Below are 19,920 nucleotides of genomic sequence, written 5' to 3'. Positions count from 1 at the left end.
ATCGTTCACCTACGGTCTGCACTATGATAATAAATGCAAGGATCTCCATAATCAGTCCTTACACTATAACAACCTGAGAGTTTATACAAAGTTTATAAAATGCTTATGTAATATTGTATTATTTGTTTACAAAATATATATAAGATAAAATAAAGGTCAACTTTTATTATATATTTATTATATATATTGTTTCTGGTATAAATTAATATTACTAAGAAATATTACCGGTCCCTGGCACATTGCAAAAAAAAAAACTGCCGGAACGCCACATCAGATAGTTTGAGAAGCTCTGGGCTAGATGACAGCCAGACTGACCAACATATGAGTCACAAAGGGTACATTTGAGGCAACAGATGTTGTTAGAAAAGACACAAGAGAAAAAGTGCCGCATATGAATAGTGTGTTGGTTGGTTTCAGTAAGGGAGGTGGTGTTGATGGTGAAGGGATAAGTGAAGCACCGGGGTCTAGGTCAAGAGAAGGTTCCAGGATGGGCAGAAGTGGAGGAGAGGACCTATAGGTCGCATAAATTTCGAGCACATTTGAAGCAGGAGAGAGATGGTTTGGGACAAACAGGGAAAGTGAGATCGGATAGAAGAAACCGGAAGGCCCGTAGATCTTCTGACGAACGGGTTGAGTGAGTAGTGGGATGCAAAAAAATGGGAAAAGAGATGCAGTTGAGAGGCGGGTGTGCGGAGGAGAGAGTGCGGAGGAGATAGTGCTGAGGTTCGTTCAACTTGGCGAGCACAAGTAAGGGTGGGATGACGAGTGAACTGGCGGGCCAAGTCTCAGAATCCTAGTCACGGCTACACAAACATCGATGACGGAGAAATCAGGAGTATGGGATGGCGGGTGGAGGAAAATTTGAGGTAGAATTAGTAGATTTAAAGAAGGCGGAAGTGGTGCGAGTGTGATCAAGGAACCATTAGAGAGAGAGAGAGGGAGAGAGAGAGAGAGAGAGAGAGAGAGAGAGAGAGAGAGAGAGAGAGAGAGAGAGAGAGAGAGAGAGAGACAGACAGACAGACAGAGAGATAGAGAGAGAGACAGAGAGAGAGAGAGAGAGAGAGAGAGAGAGAGAGAGAGAGAGAGAGAGAGAGAGAGAGAGAGAGAGCGAGAAGTCCAAAAAGTTGACAGAGGTGACGGAAATGACAGAGGTGAACTCAGGTAAATGGATATAGGATGGAGACGAAAGAGATGAAATTATTGAGTTGTTCACGGAAGAGGGCGGTTGGACCAATACAGTCTTCTGTATAGCTCAGGGGTCAGTCTGGTGAACCGAGGGAAGTTTGGAGCCTCGGCATAACCAACAAATAAGTTGGTGAAGTTGGGGACCATTCTCGTTCCCATGGCAACCCCAGATAAATGTTGGTAGACCTCACCTGCGAACGAGAAGCATTTGAGTGTGAGGAAGAGTTCAGCGACGCAGAGAAGTATAGACGTGTTGGGTTCAAGGACGGTGCGACATTTGTTGCCCGTGTGATAAAAAGGGGACGGAATGAAAAGAAATTGAAAGGGCATATATATGTATATATATATATATATATATATATATATATATATATATATATATATATATATATATATGTATATATATATATCAAACGTTTGTTTTTATACCAGTTACATATAAAAACATTAGCATTAAATAGATGTATTACTTAAAACTTAAATAGAGTGTGTATATATTTAACTTTTACCAGGAAAATGTTGACAGTGACTTTGAAATACGGCTTTCTCACCTTCTTTAGACTGTGACAGTTTGATGAAGCCGAGCAACCCAAAGATTCGAAGTCACTTTCAAACCTTTCCTCGTAGGAATTATATATATAGTGCTCCAGCATGGTCGCAGTCGAATGGCTGAAAGAATAAAAGAACACACACACACATATATTGGATAATGTAACTGCAACTATTACATCCTACATATATTTTTATTTTGACTTTTATTCTCTTATTACCCTTTATACTTCTTATTTCCATCCTTTTTCAAAATAACTCCTTATATTGAACTCTACTGTTTCCCTCTATTTAACCATTTCAAATTGTCTCTGATGAAGGGATATCCCTATTATCCCAGAAACAGCTGTAAGACTAAGTTTCTCCTTATAAATGTCCTGAAAATTTCGCACAGCCTTCGCTTTGTTGTCTCATTTTATTTAACACACACACACACACACACACACACACACACACACACACACACACATTACTAAGCAGTATAGACCATTTCCTGATGGAGCTTGTAGCTTACAAATACTTCGATCGAGGGAACCTCTGCATGTTCACTCAACATGTTCGAAATAACAGCATGATTCTCCTGGAATTCACAGCTTACCATTTTAGAAAATGAAGACACATTGGGTAGTTCTCTCCAAGCTGCACCACAACTGAAATAAAAATCGGTTTGCAAAGGCTGCAACGTTTTTCATTATACAACCCAACAAGTATTTTGTTGTCAAAATGTTTTTACCTGATTTTAAGGGTTTTTTTTTTTTATATACTGAATCCAAAATTGGGATCCATTTTTTTACTATCACGTCTAGGTTTCAAGATACCCATACCCCAATCATTAGTGGGTGATATGTGTGGACTTAATAAAGATTATAAATTTTCTGCTCGATCAACAAAGCGTATACATCAAATGTCTATGCGCTTTATGTATGTGGGGACATCAAAGCCAGAGAAAACACTGGATGTCAAAGGATGTCTACAGCGAACATTAGTCTGAGGGTTTTTTAATGTAGTTGAGGAGCCTTTCATTGAACCAGGAAAAGCCAATGGGCCTCAATTCATAAAATAGATGAAAAATGGGAACTTTGTAAATTCAAAGAATTGCATTGACGCAGCAGGTTGGAATTCATCTTAAATAGCCGTAAATGACTCTCTGGACAACAAGAAATCAGGCGTCTCTACTGCAATAGTCGACAACATGCTGGAGGACTTTCAGGTAAAGCTAAAAGAAAGTTACCTATTTGAGTCATGCCAGTTGTTTCCCGGTTTCATGGCGTATATATCTCCCGCCTGGTCAGGATGTCGGTCCGTTGCAGTATTACTCAATTTGGCCAGTGGAGTAGACTGGAGCAACGTGAAATGAAGTGTTTTTCTCAAGAACAAAAGACGCATCGCCCGGTTCAGGAATCGAAACCACAATCTTTTGATCTTGAGTCCAACACTTTAACCACAAAGCTGTGTGCCTCCACTAAGGGAGCTTTCAGAAGGTGGTACAAATACGAGCATAAAGATACACAACCTCCACAGTCATCTTGATAAATTCCCTGAAAATCTTAGTGACACAAGTGATAAGCATGGATGATATTTCCATCAAGACATAAAATAAATGGAACAAAAGTATTAAGTCAAATTGGACTTGCATAGGATGGTAGACTATTTCTGGAACTTGGCTTGTGATCTTCCTGAGATTCAGTTGTCGAGAAAATCAGCCACACGTAAATTCATGGGTAATTAGGCATAAATAATGTAATTTGTCTCTAGAAATTTCATGATTTTATTGGTTTTCAGTCCAATTTTAGAAAACATCTAGGTTTTTGAAAGAAAACTAATTTCTATGTATCTTTGTATGTTATGCATTGTTTTATCGAGAAGTTCTATGAATCCAGTATCTTAAAAGTTTGACGTGATAGTAACAAATGGGTGTCATTTTTGGATTCTGTGTGTCAAAAAAAAAAAAAAACTCTAGTTCAGATCCAAATTTTTTGGATAACATAAGAAAGTTTTTGTTGGTGTGTGTTACAGATCTGATTGACCAGAGCCAACTTGGAGAATAAACAACGACTATAACGACAACAACTGTAACAACTAGCTTCAGAATTTAACGAAATTTTCTCTTTGAACTGTTTGGCTCTTCTTATTCTTTGTTTTATTTATTGAAATATTTGTTTCCAGTGTTTCGGTAATGATACATATTTTCCTGAAAGTGCCGTTTATAGGCAAAAGTTAATATGTTCCGTGATCAGGGGTTCATCACCTTATTATCAGCCCTATTAATAATATAAAGGAACTGGGTTGGAGGGGATCAAATGAAAGTGTTGATGTCCATGTTCTTTTTTTTTTCGTCCCAGAGTCAAGAGAATATCTGCAAATCGGACCTCTGCTACAGTATGTACGATGTACTGAGAGCTTATCGACGACATTGTTAATTACTTGCTAGTTTATAGAAATCGTGTAAGTAGTGAATGCAGATGGAAACCATTGACAAGAATTATCTGGAAAATTCTTCCCAACATGATTTGTTCGGGTACCAATCTAGTCAACCAATTTATTTTTGTGGTGTTTGATTCGCTATTTAATTCTTGTAGTTGTCCTGCAACTAACTGTACAATGACGAAATGAGTGCAAAGTTTGTAGACTAAAGGTGAAAACCGAATCCAAGAACTGGAAGGCGTCTCAATGTCTTGCTTTTCTTCTAATTCTTTATCTTCGATCTTATCTTTAAAGAGAGACCATAGGAATTCGAAACAGTCACCGTTACACCATATTACACTGCTGAGTCTTAAGGCCACTTTCCCGATGAATAATGGTGTGAGAAATACTTGCGAAACTATATTTTTTTCACCCGGTGACAGTTGCCATAACCAGTTGAATGATCGAACTGATGCATTGTGGGATTTCTCAACAACGAGGAGATTCGAGAGCTTTTGACAAGATTGGCGCTGTTGTCCTTCACGTCTCATCACATACATGACGATAGTACTGATAAAGAAAATGAACGAATTCTCCCAGAGACTTCTGTCCATATACCATGTAGTTAAGTGGTTAAGCAGATTTAGGATCAAAATGGTGCCTAGCCACCAGTCAACTTCGAAGTATTTTGAAATAATAGTAAGCGTCATGGCATAGCTGACGATTGAAATAATGGCGAAGTAGTGAAGGTAAGATGGCGGAGCCGTCCTCTTTGTTGAACTGTACGAGTCTTTAGGTTCGTCATTGTTATCATTGTAATGAATGTTGGATCCACGAATCAAAATGAAAACGGTGAACTCTGTCAATTGACTAATTATGAAAAAGACTTCTTGAAGAAGTAAATAAGGTTCCGATAGTTGTAGGAATATGTTGTAAATCCATGTCAAATAGTAAGGCACAAAATCCACTGGTATGATCCAAGGAAAAAGGAAAAGTAAGACCTGGAAAAGAAAAGAAAAATGATGTTATTAATGGTTGAGTATAGGTATAAGAAGAGAAAGGTTTATTGGGTTTCCGAACATGAAAAGCACTAGAATGATAGAAACATAACACGAGGATCATAACACGAATCAGGCTCATGGCAGTTACGATGTGCAAGGGAAGTAACTCTAAAAAAATCTATTCTTGGGTGATAGTTCTCGAGTGAGCACATGACATAAAGCAAAAAAGAATGGTTAGAATAAAGGCCGCCAAGTCTGGAATCTTTGCACAATAAGGTTGTTTTATAATTTGTTCTATAATTTCTTCAAATAAATAATTTGTTTCAATTATTGCCAATCAATATCATTTGCGTGCCGTTTAATATACAGATACATGAAATAGCGTATTACTTTACAAAATCCAATTTCTTTTGACCAAATTGAAGGTCATTTTCTGCCTGAGAAAGAATGTAAATGGTTAACTCGACTAGATTTTACATTTATTACTTTCTGGGAGGATGAGAAAAAATAATGACCAAGTTGATACTTATCAACAGAAACTATATATAAACCGACGATAGAAATAGCAGCAAAATCACCCTGTATAATTTTAAAGTATATTAGACCATGGCTAACCACGTTTATGTAATTTTTAGGAGAAATACGAGTATTCTGAGTGAGTTTGACCTCTTTTCTTTGCCGAGGAGAAGCTTGGGTTGGTAAATTTCTCCTACATTTTTTATAAGCCTACTAGCAGAGATACCTGGTGTTGATCAGGACTAAAACCATATAGTTTGTATATATATATATATATATATATAGTTTTAGGGAAAATAACCAATTTTCAAGAACTCATCGATGAAAATCCACTATCACATATAGAAAAATTAATAATTAAAAGCACAATAAATGAGTATAATATAAAGTAAAGTAAATATCATAAGATAAATATAATAAAAAGATTACACGTGTTTCATAACCAATTTTCAAATAGAAAAGAAATTTAAATCGATTAAAATCAATTGAAATTATCTAAAATAAGTTCTATTCAAAAATATAGCTACTCGTCAGATCGTAAGTAGAACAATAATTAGATATATATCTCAACCAACAATAAGTACCAAATGAATTAATATGATATACTTATTATATAAAGATAGAAAAATTATTTAAAAAATATCATAATATCAAAATAATAACCATTCAATAATCATCCCTTCATCCATAATAATAACATGTATATTATATACAAAAAACATCTTACCTAAATTATCATTGTTTTAAATTATCATTGTTTTAAATACAAGTTGAACGAAGTTTAAGTTTAAAATAATAATGAAGATAAAATTAGTACATATTTAACCGGTGTAATAGTTAAAGCTATACTATTTAAAGCTAAAGACGTTTATTTAATTATGATTAAAGATCAATTGAATAATAGAAAAATACAAGATTATTTATTTCTACAAACGTAATAATAAAAAATATGAATGAAAAAATTATGAATGGAAAAAATTATGAATGAAAAAATTAGGAAAGAAAAAATTATTAAGAATAAAAGGTTAAACTTTATATATATATACAAAGTTTTGATTTAAAAAAAACTTTAACGATATTATAAACTATAAAGATTAATAATTAATCAAATAATATTAATCAAAAATAATCGAAAATATATCAACACTATTCCAATCGAAGTTCTAATATTATGTTGAAATGAAACTATAACTCCTAAATAATATAGTGTTAAATAAGTTATCTATTAAAATAATCTATAAAGAACCAAATGAATAGTATAAAAACAAGAATACATATTATTTTCAAATAGTAGAAAATCTTTAGCAAAGTGAAAACAGTACTTATCCAAATTTTTCCGTAATTCAAAATATATATATATATATATATATATATATATATATATATATATATATATATATATATATATATATATATATATTTATATATATATATATATATATATATATATATTGCAGTTATGTTGAAACAGGTGATACAAGGAAGTGCAGCATTGACGACAAGACATTTGTGGAGTAAATTTTAAAACTTTGTATAAACGACAATTTGAGTTTAGCACACCAATTTGGACAGAATTATCATTTTTATAAGAAAGAGATGGATCATGTCTGAAAGCAGCTCCAGGTGCTGTGCAGAACGAGTTTGTACGTTGTCTGTTTCTGAGAGCTATTCTATTGGACCTGTGTAATCTGGCGTGCTAGACGTTGTTTTAACGATTCAGCATTAAGTGCTGCAGCATGCTTTGCTGATCTTGGGAAAATCTCATCTCACTTTTCTCTTGAGACTCCATCTGATGCGCTGCAGCATACCTCTGCTGTTCTTGAGAAAGTCTCATCTCCCTTCTGTCTTTGAACTCCATCAGACGTGTTGCAGTATGCTTTTGCTGATGTTGAGAAAGTCTTCTCTCCTTTCTCTCTTGAGACTGTATTTGACGTACTGCAGCATGCTGTTGGGGATCTTTGGAAAGTGTTATGTCCCTTCTGTTTTGAGACTCCATCTGACGTGCTGCAGCATGCCTTTGCTTATGTTGACAAGGTCTAATGTCCCTTATCTCAAGAGATAAGGGACATTAGATACAAAAACAAGGACGGAAAAAAAATGAACAGTGTTACACAAATACAATAAAAATAATAACAGGACATAACAAGTGTCTTTCGACTAAGGACGAATTAAATAAAGTTGGCGTGTGTGGAAATAGAGCCTTACGGCAGGGATACAAGATTTCACAGGCACAGGTGGGAATATCGATGTTGCACGCACAACGGCCGGCCATGGAACAAAAACGCAATAGAAGACATTAAAACGTTCGGATAGATAGACGATACATAGGCGAACTTGAGAAACAACAATTAGGACAAACAAAAAAAAAAGACAGGTCATTCTTGGCTTTTTTCATCAGTCAAGTCCCAGAAGTCATGACTATTTCGGGCAGTTACACTTGAGATGGTTCGATCTGGTTGCCCCACAAAATGTCAAGCTAAGAGCATTAAACCGCTTTGTAAGAAAGTTAGCGAATGTGTATGGCATCAAAGACAAACAAATAAAAAAAAATGAAACGGAGAACATGGTACACAATCACAAATACAACAACAAGAAATAACAACAGGCGTCTTTTGACTGAGAACAAATCAAATTGAGCTGGCATGAATGAACTGAAAGCCTTAAGGCAAGAACATGGGAGATGGACACACGAGGTGTTGACGATCAGCAGTCAGGCCAAGAGAGAAAGATCACGACTGGCCGGACACCGGTCACGTGGAAAGAGGAGAGATGGGTGTATATATATATATATATATATATATATATATATATATATATATATATATATATATATATATATATATATACATCCATGTTTGAGATTTTTAGAAGGTTTATCGAATACTTTTTGTAGAGGATATATTTATTCCTTAACAAGATGTGTCATGGCAGTGATTTCGAAGTCCTGGCCTACTAGCTTTCATATTATAATGTCGGTGTGAATATACATTCATACATGTATGCATATGTGTGTGTGTGTGTGTGTGTGTGTATCCTTGCGTGAGTATAAAATGATGAAGATTCCGGTGTTTCCTATTGCAGGATTTCCTTGTATGTTATCGGTGTCCGTGCAACACACATCACATCCTATCCATCTTACGTGATAGTTCCGGCAAGTCGACTATTGACCTCAAACGATGCTTTTCGTCATCATTGCAAACCCACAAAGGACATCAATGGTGTGAGGAGGAACTTTTGGCGAAGCTTATCGTCTTTTACATGGTGTCCAAACACTTATTCACAACACCAGTATAAGTATATCACACGATCGAACGCACACGTTAACTTTACACAGTAAGTTTTGAACTATATTTTTCTGACGCGACTCTCTCTATCTCTATATCTATCTACCCCTCTCATCCTTCCCTCTACTGTTCTTCGCCTCTCCCTGTCACTACTATATATATCTCTCTCTCTATCTCTCGTTGCTCGTCCTTCGTCTCTCTTCGTCACTACTACTATCTCTCTCCCTCTCTCCCTCTCGTTGCTCACTTATATTCTACTTGCTCCCCTTCTTCTCCTTCTGCTACTCTTTCTCCCTTCCCCTCACTGGTCACATGTGTCCGGTTGCTATTTCTTTTCGGTCTTAGACTCCCCAAGCTTCGCACGCACTTCTTCGCCTCTCCAGTTCGTGCTTCACAGCGTTCAATATACACACACTTTTCCACGTCTGGCTCTACAGCCTTTTTGTTTGTTTATTTCACCGTTTCGTTTTCCTGTCTTGTTTTCGGTCCACCACTACCTTCCACGAAAAAAAATTAATTTGTGTTCGTGGGAAGAGCCATTTTAACGATGTATCCTGCCCTAACTCTTCGAAACGCCAGTGTTTTAATGGTAGCAGCTGATGAAGGATATGTTCTCTATGTGGCCTTCTTGTTTTTTGTACCTTGTTTATCATTTTGTCCATGTTTTTTGCAACGTCATGTACCCTGATATGTATCTATATGTACATGTAGATGAAGGTATGTACATACATGTACATATATATGCAGATACTCATATATTGTTTATATATATATATATATATATATATATATGTGTGTGTGTGTGTGTGTGTGTGTGTGTATATATGTATGTGTGTGTGTAATATATGTATTTTATAATGTACATATATAGTGAATCCAAATTTTGGCTTAAGACCAGCAATTTCAGGGGCAGCGGATAAATCGATTATATCGAATCCAGTGTTCAGCTGGTACTTATGCTATCGACCCCGAAAATATGGAAAGCAAAGTCAACCTAGGCGGAATTTGAACTGATAAAGTAAAGACGGACGAAATGCTGCTAAGAATTTTGCCTGGCGTGCTAACAATTCTGCCATCTCAATGTCTTTATATATATATGTATATATATATATATATATATATATATATATATATATATATATATATATATATATATATATATATATACATATATTCGTGTGCGTGGACACTCACACACACACACACACACACACACACACACACACATACATACATACATACATAATACATACATGCATACATACATACATACATACACACACACATATATTAACAGGGGCTTCGACTGAAACGAAAAATTTTACAAAGCGGAACGAAACCTGCTTTTAGGTCCTCGGGGACGAGTATTCTTACAATTCAAAGACACTTGAATATATACATATATATATATATATATATACATATATATATATATATATATATATATATATATATATATATATATATATATATATATATATATATATATACATATATATATACATATATATATATATATATATATATATATATATATATATATATATATATATATATATATATATATATATATATATATATATATATATATATATATATATATATATATATATATATATGTATGTATATATCGTGTAGTAGAGATCCGATCCATTTCAGCTGATGTTATCAATTGGATTCGCTCTGGGTATTGGATAATGAGATTTTAGATAACAGGAGTGTTAACTAAAAGCACATGCTCTTCAGAGATGGTAGGTATTAAAAATATCATACCAGGCCTCTGTAAAGGGTACGTGGTGTTAATTAACCGTCCTCTTACCTAGTAATGTTACGTATATATTTTGATTAATGTACCTACTCTGTGGCAAATATAAAATTGCTTATTTTCTTCTGAACTACAGATTCTTTGAGAACGAGACACACACACACACACACACACACACACACACACACACACACACACATACACATACACACACAAACATACAGACACACACACTACACACACGCACACAAACACACATATGTGTGTGCGTGACAGTGTATGTGTGAGAGAGACTGTGGGTATATATGTAGGTATACAGTATATAACCTTTATATTTATATATATGACATACACACGCAATTATCTACATATATAAAATAAAGGTTGTGTGGGTGTGTATGTGTTTGTGTGTGTGTAATACGTATACATTTCTACAGTTTTCAATCGATTTTCACCAAACTTTGGTCACACATTACTTATGTGTCAAGGATGATCATGCACTATAACATCTTGCCCAGAGCTCCCGCGTAAAACGAGAAACCGGGGAAAATGGTGTTTTGCGCGGGTTTTTCTCTAAAACTTTTTGCAATTTTCAACCCTTTTCTCTCTCTGTTTATTTCTCTCTTCTATCTCTTTTTCTCACTCTCTGTTTTTCTTGCTTACACATATTCTCTCTCACCCTCTGTAATAATTCCTCTATTTTAGTCTATGTCTGTTTCTGTTTCTCTCTCTCTCTCTCTCTCTCTCTCTCTCTCACTCTTTCTTTAACTCACTCACACACTAACTTCTGTCTACAAACTGATTTCCGTGTATTTCAATTAGTCGTGTGTAAAAATCTGTTGTTGTGGTTTTTGTACATTCTCCCTGAAAATAATTTAGTTATTTTTAATCTTTGTTCACCCAGTGTGTTTAAATTCAGTTTTGCCACATCTGCCTAAAAATTGACTTCAGTTTTATTTCAGTTTTGTTGTGCGTAAATATATTTGTCTTTACGTTATTTGTACGTTCTCCCTACAACATTTCTTTATTTATTTTTAATTTTAAAACAATTAGGTGGCAGGTCCAAGTTATATAGAAATACACATTTACCAGTTCATAATTATCGCAACAGTTTCAAGGTTGTAAGGTATTTACAATTACATATTTACCCCTAAATTAATGGAATCTCAATAGGGAAGGGAGATGAGACTTCTCAACATGAGAAAATGCATGCTGCAGCACGTCAAATGGAGCCTCAAGACAAAAGCAAGATGAGACTTCCCCAAGATCAGCATGCCGCAGCACATCAAATGGACCCTCTAGACAGAAGCGAGATGAGACTTTCTCAAGATCAGCAAAGGCATGCTGTAGTACGTCAGATGGAGGCTAATGAGAGAAGCAAGATGAAACTTTCTCAAGATCAGCAAAAGCATGCACATATCTACCACCACCAATTTTCCATGACAATACTCCAAACGGACGCACGACATGTCACTTAGTCAAGTTAGCCTATTATTTATTCCACAAATGTTTTGCCGTCAGTGCTGCACTTACCCGTATCACCCGTTTCAACATAACTGTAACATATATACAAACTATATCATTTTAATCCCGAGCAACGCCGGATATATCTGCTTGTATGTTTTTATTGAGTTAATAATCATATAACAATTGTAGCGTGGAAGGTGTTTATAAGCTATTTAAGAAACATACAAAAGACGTTAGATTCACTTCAACATTTTAATTTAATTTGCCAAAATATTTTCGTCGCTTTGAGACCGCAACGGAATTTTGTCAGTGAACAGGTCGCGGTTTCAAAGCGACGAAAATATTTTGGCAAATTAAATTTAAATGTTGTAGTGAATCTAACGGCTTTTGTATGTTTCTTAAATGGCTTATAAACACCTTCCACACTGCAATTGTTTTCGTTCCAGCACACGATCTCAGATCAGGTCACTTGCTATGCAAGTACATCTCCGTAATAATAATAATAATGATTATATATATATATATATATATATATAATTATATCAAGGGAGCAAGGGCGAAAAAGAAAAACGACCTATCTATAACATGCTTGAAAATAACGAGGCATTCAGATCTTACCGAAAACCTCCCAAAATATATACGGATTGTACGCAAGCGAGTGAAAAAACATTAAAAAGACTTCACGTTAATTGGGAATTGGGTCCAATTTCTAGATTAAAGCCGTAAAAACAGAATAGCATTTTATGCGGAGCTATTTTGATAATATACACGTGGTTGTGAAAAAGTATTAATCTACAATAGGCATGTAATTCTTTTATTCTCTAGCCTAGTTCTGATGAAAACTTGCTAAGAAATTATAATGGAGTATCCTGTAAGTTGAAAACCTATATGGTCTTATGAATCCGAGGAAGACGGTGTATTTCAAATTGATATAATGCGTGAGTTGATCGAATAAATGAAGCCGCTTTGAAACGGCCGTAATGAGCTAATACCTTGACAATCTTGTTACCTATATGCATTACACACACACACACACACACACACACACACACACACACACACACACACACACACACGCACACACACACACACACGCACATATACATATATATATATATATATATATATATATATATATATATATATATATATATATATATACACATATATATATATTTCAATGTCAATCCTGTGCTTTCCAAACACAGGGATCCGGGCTCAGTCCTACTGCGGAGCACCTTGGGCAAGTGTTTTCTACTATAGCCTCGGGCCGACCAGAGCCCTGTGAGTGGAATTGGTTGACAGAAACTGAAAGAAGCCCGTCATATATATATATATATATATATATATATATATATATATATATATATATGTATGTATGTATGTATGTATGTATGTATGTATGTATGTAAGAAATAATTGAGATTCAATTGAATTAGGTACTTAAGTTGAAGCACCAAGTTAGTCCACTATATCCGTACAGCTCAAAGTAAGGTGATTAAAATCAAAATAAGCAACATGATATCAAAAGGTGAAGCAGTACAACCATTTCAAGGGACTCCATTTAATTGAACAATGCAATCATTACATCAGTCTAAATGCAGGGCTATCATCAGCTGCATAAATAAATAAATTGAATTTTTTAATCAGTTGGACACATTAATATAATTTTACTCAAATTCACTAATATAGCAAGAAGTGGGAGAAGGTCCATCGTCTACTAATGTGAGTCAGTATATTCTGAGTCCCATTAGTAGCAACATGGACTTTCTCCCTCTTCTTGCTCTATTAGAGAATTTAAGTAAAACTATATTAATGTATCCAACTGATTAAAAAATTCTATTTATGTAGTGAAATTTTCATTCACTTAACCATGAAACGATTCGTATCCAATTAACTAAAGACTTGTTTTGTTTACGCTTTTCCCTCCGGTTTTTTGTTCTATGTGTGCCATAAATATCGCCATCCGTTTTAGAGAAAAATTTGTAGTTTAGAATCAGTAATTCTTTGACTGCTATTTCTAAATTTTCAGTATGTTGGAGAAGCAACTCAATTGCTAATCCCTGTATATTTACGATGATAAACAATATATATATGTAGGCATATATACATACGTATATGTACATACATCTAAACGTATATATATATATATATATATATATATATATGCATATGTGGGCACAGGATGCCACGAAACGTGTACAACAAAAACGTATGAAGCACGAGAACACGGAACATAAAATATTCTTTCGAACATCGAAAGACACAAATGGAAAACAAAACTAACAACATAAAGAACGACCCTTCATCAGTTGTAGGCTGTTTTTCTAGTCTTATATTTCGAGCATAATGCTCGAAATACGAGACTGGAAAAACATTCTTTTATTGTTTCAGTCATTTGACTGCGGCCATGCTGGAACATTATGCTCGAAATACGAGATTTGAAAACTACCAACAACTGATGAAGGGTCGTTCTTTATGTCGTTTGTTTTGTTTTCCATTTGTGTCTTTTGTTGTTCGAAAGAATAGCTCATGTTCCATGTGCTTCGTACTTTTTTTTGTTGTTGTACACGTTTCGTGACGTCCTGTGCCACATATGCATAGCGACTATCGTTCTTTTTTCCTCTCGCTTTACAAGAGATAAAACCTAATTTTGCCTGTCTCTTGACATAGCCCCTTTCTCCAGTGTTCACCATTTCGCTTCGTTATGGCTTAACAGCCCTCACTGTTTGTTTTTACTGTTTTGTTCATACTGTCCTGCTTTTGTTACCACTTTAACCCTCCGCAAAAATCCCAAATTTTATTTAATTTGCTTTGCGGGAAGGACTGTTTTAACGAAGTCGCGTCTTGTCCCAACCTTCGAAACGCAGAGTAGATAAAACAGGGGACAACTGACGAAGGGAATGTTCTTTATGTTGCCTGTCACGTTTCTCTATTTGTTTCTTTCCTTGCCTGAAAAAAAGTTCATTTTCCTTGTTTTTTTATGTTCTCGTTTTTCATTTTGTTGACGTTTTGTTGACGTCCTGTACCCATATATGCATGTAAATATATATATATATGTAGGTATGTACATATATGTGTGTATATATGCATATGTATATATATATATATATATATATATATATATATATATATATATATATATATATATATATATACTATTTATATTATTATATATACGTACAGATGTATGTACATTTGCGTATGTATATATGCATACATATATATATATTTCCAGCTGGGGGGAACACATACACCATAGAAACCGGGAAACCGGGCCCATGAGCCTGGCTAGGCTTTGAAAGGGCGACGTTTATCGTTTATATATATTATTATATATCTCTCTCTCTACCTCTCGTTGCTCACTTTTATTCTACTTCCTCCCCTTCTTTTCCCTCTGCTACTCTTTCTGTTTAAACAGCCATGGTCACGTGTGTCCGGCTGCTATTTCGTTTCGTTCTTGGATTCTCCAAGCTCGCACGTACTTCTTTGCCCCTCCTGGTCGTGCTTCACAGAGTTCAATACATACACACTTCACGTCTGGCTGTACAGCCTTTTTGCTTGTTTGTTTATTCACCGTCTGTTTTCCTGTCTTGTTTTCCGTCCGCCACTACCCTCCACGAAAATAATTTAATTTGTGTTCGTGGGAAGAACCATTTCAACGATGCGTACTGCCTTATTTCTTCGAAACGCCGGTGTTTTAATGGTGGCAGCTGATGAAGGAGATGTTTCTATGTGGCTTACTTGTTTGTTGTACCTTGTTTATCATTTTGTCCATGTTCTTTTGCCACGTCATGTACCCAGTTATGTATCCTATATGTACATGTAGATGAAGGTATGTACATACATGTACGTATATATGCATATACTCATATATTGTTTATATATATATATATAGACACACACACACACACACACACACACACACACACATATATACACATAGACAGACAAACTGATAGACAGTCAAACAGATAGAGTGAGAGGGAGTAAGAGAAGGAGATGAGAGAGAGTTGAAAGAGGAAAAGGGAGAGAACTAAATGTTAACTTTAGAACAAGGTTGTGTTAGTTGTCAGTCTTTCGTTCATTAGCTTGCTTGTTTTACATTCATTCATCTGTTTTGGTGATACGTAGTTTTCGCCACCTACAGCCGTCATAACAGCACTGACCTACTTCCAGCAAAACACACACACACACACACACACACACATATAAGTATATATATATATATATATATATATATATATATATATATATATATATATAATATATATATATATATATATATATATATATATATGTATATGTATATATGTATGTATATATGTATATACATATACATGTGTGGGCGGTGTATGCTGTAATATATATAGATGGATTTTTTTTTCCATACGTACATGCTTGAATACGTACATGCATACCTATACACACACGCACACACACACACACACACATACAGACACACGCACACACAAACTAATATATACGCGTGTGTGTAAGTGTACTTGTGTGCGCGTCAGTGTGGCCCTGTGGGAATATATTTATAAACGCAGACACATGCACACACACACACACACACACACATAAATATATATGCATACATATGTGTGTGTGTGAGTGTTTTTTTGTGTGTGTGTGTGTGTGTGTGTGTGTGTGTGTGTGTGTGTGTGAGTGAGGGTGTACAAATACGCACACATAAACAAAGCACACGCATACAAATAAAATGCTAAGCAACCACCGCGCACACATAGGTACGAATGTGCAATCTAACCATATGTTGTGCTAAATTCTCTCTGAAAAACTTCTGTTACAGTTTAAAATTTAGATTCTTGTACATGTTGGTAAATATAGAGAAACACACGCACACGCAACAAGTCCGTACATACATACACACATACATACATACATACATACGTACATACATGCATACATAGGCGATCTTACGGTACGAGTCCTAAATATCGGCCTTTTCCGTAAAAAGTGTCTTCGGCGATCTTTACCAAACATCGGCCTTTTCTGTTAAAACTGTTGGAGAGAAACAGGGAAGCGACATCATAAAAGCGAAAGACATACAGAGAGTGCGATTTATTTTGAAGGGTTTAGGGTTAGGGTTAGGGTTTGTGTTTTGGGGTTTCGGTTACGGAATTCCGTCCCTAACTGTAACCGTAATCCTAACCCTAAACACTAACCCTAACCCTAACACCGTAGTGAAGATCGTGTGGGTGTTACGGAAAAGGCCGATCTCTGGTAAAGAAGGCCGAAGACACTTTTTACGGAAAAGGCCGATATTTAGGACACGTACCGTAAGATCACCCATACATACATACATACATACATACAAATGTACGTACGTACGTACATACATACATACATGCATACATACATACGTGCGTACATACATACATGCACATTAAGTACACTCATAAATATACGTGTGTTTGTGTGCATATGCTCTTTTACACTTTTACTCTTTTATTTGTTTCAGTCATTTGACTGCGGCCATGCTGGAGCACCGCTGTAGTCGAACAAATCAACTTCAGGACTTATTCTCTTTTGCCGAACCTCTAAGTTACGGAACGTAAACACACCAGCATCGGTTGTCAAGCGATGGTGGGGGACAAACACAGACACAGACATAGACACAGGCACACACATACACACACACACACACACACACACACACATACACACACACACACACACACACACACACACACACACACACACACACACACACACACACACACACACACACACACATATATGAGAGTAGTTTTCGGTAACACCGTGATATTCAATGTTGTGGACGTGTCTGTCATGGTAAAATATGCCACTCCTTAACTGTCGCTTTGCCTTCATCCGTAGCACGAGGTAGTTGTAAACGTCATTATCCGTAAAATTCGGCAACTTATGAAGATCTTTAGTCGAATCTGATTTCAACACATTAGGATCAGGTAGATACAAGTTTCTGCTTATTCCGGTCTGAAGCACACTTCTCGTCTGTTGATTTTAATTCACTGACGTTCTTTTAACCTTTCAACCAAATCCACCTTTTTTCTAGTAACATACTGTCCATGTAATCGCAAATAATTCTTTAATTCGAGCTGCTTAATATTCATGATATCACGTGACACACAACAACAATGGCGTGGGTAGTCCGCGGAAGTAGAATTGTCTGCATTGAGAGCCTTCTAGCCAAGGGAGATAATCTATTTATCGGAATGTCCTGAGAGAATATATTTTCCGAGGTGTACATTATTATATATCAATTGCGGCCGATCTTATCAACTGGTTTCGCACTATGGGTTCAATGGGGTGTTAGGTAATAATCCGTTTATGTAACCTCGTGCTCTTCAGAGAGCTGTTTTGGAATGAAATATGGCGATTGCACTCTATTGTTGGAGATGAACAGACACACCCGGTTTGTGGTTCCTGTGAAAAAGACGATGAAATGAACCGAGCGGGATTTCAGTTAAGAGTTATGTCCCTTGATATCGAAACATCTCTGAGTGTGTCAAACCGATAGGGAAGATCGGCCGTTACGGATATATAACACCGCACACCTCGAGTGACAGTATTAATGGAGCAGATTATTTGCTATAACGATATTTTGCTTCAGCAACTCACGCCGGGAAAACACTTAGCGGCATTTCTTCCGTCTTCATGTTCTGAGTTGAAATCCTGCCGGGGTTGACTTTGCCTTTCACCTTTTCGGAGTCGATAAAACAAGTACCAGTTGAGCACTAAGGTCGATGTAATTGACCTACCCCATTCATCGAAATTGCTGGCCTTATATAAAAATGGGAAACCAATGTTACTGTAAATAAATAAATAAGCTAAAACATATATGGATTGTGAAAAATTTCATTTCATGAAAAATGTCAAACCATTTCTTCTCTCCTGGTATTTTGTAGTTAAAGCAAAACAAAAAAACAAAAAGCAATAGAAGTGTTGTCATTAAATGCAGTGACATGTTTATGATTTAAATATGATATGATCACGAGGTTCATAAAATAAAATAATTTTGTTTATTTTTATTAACTTTATGAGCAATTTACAGCGCCAGCGGCCAGCAGTCAGCTGGCGAACTCGTTAAAGTGTGGGGGAAATACTTGACCAGTTACCTTCCTTAAAATGTTGCTGACCTTGTGCCTAAATTAGAAACTAAGGCAGCGATCTGGCAAAATGGTAAGAGCATCGAAAAAATGCTGAGGGATATTCATCCTGGCTTTTCACTTTTTAACTTCAAATTCCGCTGGAGTCAGCTTTGCTTTTGATCCCTCTGGGTTGATGAAATAAAGTACTGGTCAAGTATTAGTATCGATGTAATCAACTATTCATCTCCCTTTAAAATTATTGGCCTAGGGTCAAAATTTGAAACTAGCAGGTAGAATGATCTGCGCTTCGGACAACATGCCTAGCGGTATTTTTTCCGGGCCCTTCCTGATTTCAAATCCGGACGAAGTCAATGTTGCCTTTCAGTGTTTGATAGTTTCGGTCGGCCTTAACTGATGTCGAAAATTCTGCTTAAATCGGAAGCCAGTACGAATTGGCTGCGTACCATATTAAATAACTGGATGTTATTTTAATTACTAGACATTAAAATCAGTTATTTCTTTCTTTACACATTAAACAACTTTGAGGTTAATTTTTATTAAACAAAGACGCTCAGGAAAATGGGTTGTTTTTTTATTGAAGTTTTGACCTATTTCCTAGACAATTAAAACTGACATAATGTCGATTTACTTTA

At 35.7% G+C, this 19,920-nt stretch overlaps 1 protein-coding gene across 8 annotated transcripts in view; it reads right to left on the bottom strand.

Annotated features, from left to right (window-relative positions):
- Positions 1-1,885: 1,885 nt before the first annotated feature.
- Positions 1,886-19,920, bottom strand: part of LOC149133325 (uncharacterized) — a 411,948-nt gene continuing 393,913 nt past the window's right edge. For all 8 annotated transcript variants that reach the window (XM_089359963.1, XM_089359966.1, XM_089359965.1 and 5 more), the window contains one exon: positions 1,886-5,138. In XM_089359963.1, coding sequence (XP_089216089.1) covers positions 4,167-5,138 — 972 coding nt within the window. In that variant the 3' untranslated portion in view covers positions 1,886-4,166. The remainder of the gene's footprint in view (positions 5,139-19,920) is intronic.

Source organism: Octopus bimaculoides, chromosome 11 (genome assembly GCF_046866305.1).
Source record: "Octopus bimaculoides isolate indiv1 chromosome 11, ASM4686630v1, whole genome shotgun sequence".
In the NCBI taxonomy this organism is placed as follows: Eukaryota; Metazoa; Mollusca; class Cephalopoda; order Octopoda; family Octopodidae; genus Octopus; species Octopus bimaculoides.
The sequence above is the reverse complement of the archived record's forward strand: the minus strand, read 5'-3'. Positions and strand labels throughout refer to the sequence as shown.